General features: G+C 53.0%; 1 protein-coding gene across 1 annotated transcript in view; it reads left to right on the plus strand.

Moving 5' to 3' along the window:
* Window positions 1–3,889, plus strand: part of KDM4C (lysine demethylase 4C) — a 187,834-nt gene extending 183,945 nt beyond the window's left edge. Inside the window, exon 21 of the mRNA XM_045289370.1 lies at window positions 3,674–3,889. Coding sequence (XP_045145305.1) covers window positions 3,674–3,847 — 174 coding nt within the window. The 3' untranslated portion in view covers window positions 3,848–3,889. The remainder of the gene's footprint in view (window positions 1–3,673) is intronic.
* The last annotated feature ends 375 nt before the right edge of the window (window positions 3,890–4,264 follow it).

Consider the following 4,264-nt stretch of genomic DNA (forward strand, 5'->3'; position numbering starts at 1 on the left):
TAATGAGTATATAGAGCACAAGGTGCACGAGGAAATCCAATATTCGATTGCCAAGGTGTGACCACGACCTAGACAACCCAGATCCCTGGTCAGTGTTCTGAGATCTGGACATCTCTTGTACATAACTTTCAAGCTGCTAAAGATGGTTGACTCCCATTCCATGTCCTTGTTGTCCAAGGACACTGTCTCCCTCTTTCCCTCCCTTCATCCTTGTTTAGAGGATGGGGAATCGAGTAGATGGTACCTCTCTCAGATCTTCGACCTTTCAAGTCCTCATATGGTTCAGGGGAGACAGACAGGGGTTGCTTGGTAAAGAGCTCCCGTGAAGAATTACGGTCCCTGAAACCCACAGGGAAGTTCTACACTGCTCTTCCCATTCACTGTGGGTCAGCATCCTACCCGCTGGGCCTTGGAGACCTCAACCACCAGTGGTTGCATCAGCAGGCAGCTCTTTGCTGCACTCTGATCACCAGTTCTGTGATCACTGCTCTCTGATCACCAGCCCTCCGTCCCCACACTACACGTGCCTCACATTTTTGCATCATTACCCTCAGAGGTGACTTGATCTGAACACAGTTCCTGAGTCATCAAAGGGTCCATTTCTCTGAACAATGAAAACCAACACCCCCCCTGCCCCACCCCCAACCCCCAAAGAAAAAAAATTCTGTCTTTTAAACTCTTGGAGAATTAAAAAAAATTTTTTTTTAATTAAAAAAATATAAGCCACACACAAGCACTGTGAATACAGTGTGTGTTGCCAGATGGCTGTGCCTAATGGAAAGTCTCTACAGGAGCGGTCCCCAAATCTAGCTGGCCACTTGGGCTCCTACCCACTCTCGAAGGTCCACGCTCCCCAGCATGGCAAATCCTTGTTGACTTCAGGCTGATCTACAGCCCACTGGCCTTTATTAACTTGGCCGATCATTGGAATGACCTGGGGGGTCTGGTGACACTACTGGCCCCTGGGCTCCATTTGCAACTCAATGAAGCAGAGTCTCTAAGGGATGCCCTGTGTTTTCAGTGGACTCCCCAACCCCTCCCCAAGTAAACCCAAACCACGGCCATCGAGTTGATGGTGACTCAGTGCCCCTACAAGGCAGGGGAGCGCTGTCCTGCGGGTTTCCGGGACGACACCTCACTGGAGTTGAAAGCTGGTCTTTCTCCTGTGGAGAGTGGCTGCTGGTCACCGTCACTGACCACGCAGTTTGCAGCCCAGTGCATTGTCACCACCCCCCAGGGCTTCTCGCAGATCCCCAGGGGATTCCAATGAGACGCTCAGATTTAGCCTATGATGCTCCCCCACCCCCTTTCCCTCTCTGCACCAACCTAATGGGAAGAGTCATTGATGGGAGAGATGTGGTTTGTGACTGTTTTTTCTTGCAGATTTCTTTCTTATTTTGAGGGGCTTGGCAGCCCTCCATGGGAGGCCTCTGTATTAATGACTTCTGTTCACCCAGACAAGCTGCGGAGGAGGGACCATTTCCAAAGACTCAGCGGTCCACCTCGGCCTTTGTGCTGGGCCCTTTCCCACTAACTTCAATTCCGAAAAGGCCCCATTACCTTTCATCGTCTCGGAGGCTCGCCACAGTAACTGTGCATCATTACCCAGAGCCACCTCTGAGGAGTGGCTTTGTGAGGCTCCCATGGCAGGTGTGCACCCTCCGGCATGTTGGCAGCGGCTCTAGGGCTGGTGCTCCGCTCCTTGAATAGCTTGGCACGCCAAGAAGTGGAAGGTCGCTCTACGGAGCCGAAGAGTGACCAGGCAGAGATGTTGACCTCCTTGTTTTCTCCCCTGGTCAGTCCCACCTGGTGTCAGGAGACTTGAGGGCAGCTTGCACCCCTGGGCAACCCTTCCCTGGTTGCTCCTGACAACATGTCCAAAGTACATGAGAGAGCATCTCTCCATCCCTGCTTCTAAGGAACACCCTGGCTGTACTTCTTCCAAGGCAGATTGTTTGTCCCTTTGGTCGTCCGTGGTGTGTTCAATATTCTAAAACCAGGGGCACTGAAAGACCATTAGTGAGGGGTGACGTGTCATCAGACAGTTTGTAGAGTGGTGGCTCTGGGGAATAAAGGTTGGGGCACACAGCAACCATGGTAGGGCTTTTGGAGAAGGGAGCAAGCAGGCTGCACCCTGGTGTCAGGAGAGGGATGAGGAGGGAATGCTGGGGCTCGAGGCACAAGGGGGAGGGAAGCTAGGCAGGAGGGGTCCCAGGGATGCCTAGGTGTCCGACGTGTGTTGTTAATTGGATGGGGGTGTCGTTGGGGTGCCAGCAGAGGATACAAGGAGGACAGGCTCCCGTGCAGCTTGGTATCTGTGAAGTTGGATCAGATGTGATGTGAGGGGGACAGCGCTTTTGGAGTTCATTCCCCAGGTCAGACAATTAATCAAGCTTTGTATTTAAAGGTTCAGAAAAGATTATGTAACTGTGTGCCCCAAAAGGCCTGCTTTGTGGCAGATGGGGCACTGATTTTGCCAACATGACAGTGCACCTGCTCACGCAGCCATCACAGTGCGCCAGTTTTTTGGCAAAAAACAGCATGCCTTTCTTGCCCCACACACCTGACTCAGCTGATATCGTTCCGTACGACTTCTTTTTGTTTTCGCAAATGAAGAGGGACAGCGATTTGAGGACGTGAAGAGGAAGAAAAAAAAACAAGGGAGGTGCTGTCAGCCGTCCAAACAGATGAGTTTGAAAATGTTTCCAAGAATGGAATCGCAGATTTGACAAATGTATTAAGTATAATGGAGAGTACTTTGAAGGTGATTGGGTTGTTTTGTTAAAAAAAATTCCACTTTGTGTGTGGGGGGTACCCCCTCGTATGTGTGAGACCATCAGGCAGAGATGCTTGCTGGACACATCGATGTGGGTACAGGAGATGATGGACCGGGCTGTAGGAGCTGTTGAGACCAGGAGTGTTGGCATAAACGTCCAGAGGAAGAGGCGAGGGTCAAACACAGAACCCGGGCGATCTCCGCATGGAGCGGTCAGTTAAAGGGTACCCCCATGACAGAGCAGAAACGAGCACGTCGGTGGGGAGGACACAGAGAAATCTTTGGGGAGCATCTGCAGCAGGTGTGGGGGGAGATCAGAAGTCAGCTGAGGCCTGGGTATAAAGGATCATGGGACTTGGCACCAAGGCTTTGCTGGAAGTGGTGGAGGCCAGGCCCAGGTGGAGAGGGCCTGGGCTGCCTTAGAGAGGGCTGCTGCCAGATGGCTCAGAGCCGTGGCTGGGCAGGGGCTGCGGGAAGAAGGGTCAGGAGACTTTTTTAAAGAAATCGTTTTATTGGGGGGGCTCTTACAAATCTTAGAACAATCCATCATTCAGTGGTATTAAGCACACTTGTACAGACGTCGTCATCAACATTTCTAAAACAACATTTCTAAACGCTCTTGGCATCAGCTCCTCTGTAAATCTGGCTTTGTTGTGGTGTGTGTGTGTGTGTGTGTGTGTGTGTGACTCCAGAGGGTGAGGATCTCAGATAAAGTGGGTGAGGGATGTAGGGGGTATGAGTCCATGGGAAGGGAGATCAGGAGAACCTCCAGGGGAGCCCATGACCCTGGCCTCTGCATTCGCCGCCCCGCTTGTCTGGACCACACCTCCTTCCCAGGCTCACAGTGGTCACCTGTCTGTAGCTTGCTTTGGAAGCGTAACCACCAGCTCTTTTCAGTCCACAGCCTCTGACATGCGATTTGAGGACACCTTTTACACAGCTGACGCCATCCAAGGGCAGAAGAAGAGACAAAGAGTGCTGAGCTCCAGGTTTAAGAACGAGTTCGTGGACGACCCCGGGTACCGCACCTTCCTGAAGAGCTCTTTCCTGAAGTCCCAGAAGAGACCGTAGTCTCCAGGCCCTGCTGCCCTCCACGAAGCCCCTGGAAGAGGAGGTGGGGGTGGGGGTGGGGGGGGGGTGGGGGGAGACAACCAGGGGGCTGCACGGTATGTGCCCCAGGGGTGGAAGGATGGGGTATAGGCCTGAGCGATTTCAGTAACCCAAGTCAGTGACCGCAGGTAGTACCCACTGGACTCTGCCACCCCAGGCCACCCTTCAGGTAAGCTTCCATTCTGCGCAGCTGTTTTCTGTGATCCCAAAGAGTTTTTCTAAATGGAGGGAAGCCACAGCAAATCACTCACCGGAAAACAAAAGCCACAGCCAGGGCTGGGCCGGGGGCGCCCCATGTGGCTCAGGGGGGCACCCAGGCAGCAGCTACATGGTGACTCAACTCCCTCACCGCCAGCCAACAGGAGCCTCTTACCCAGG

The sequence above is a fragment of the Echinops telfairi genome, unplaced genomic scaffold, assembly GCF_000313985.2.
Source record: "Echinops telfairi isolate 266 unplaced genomic scaffold, ASM31398v2 ScPeMD7_25;HRSCAF=90, whole genome shotgun sequence".
NCBI lineage: Eukaryota > Metazoa > Chordata > Mammalia > Afrosoricida > Tenrecidae > Echinops > Echinops telfairi.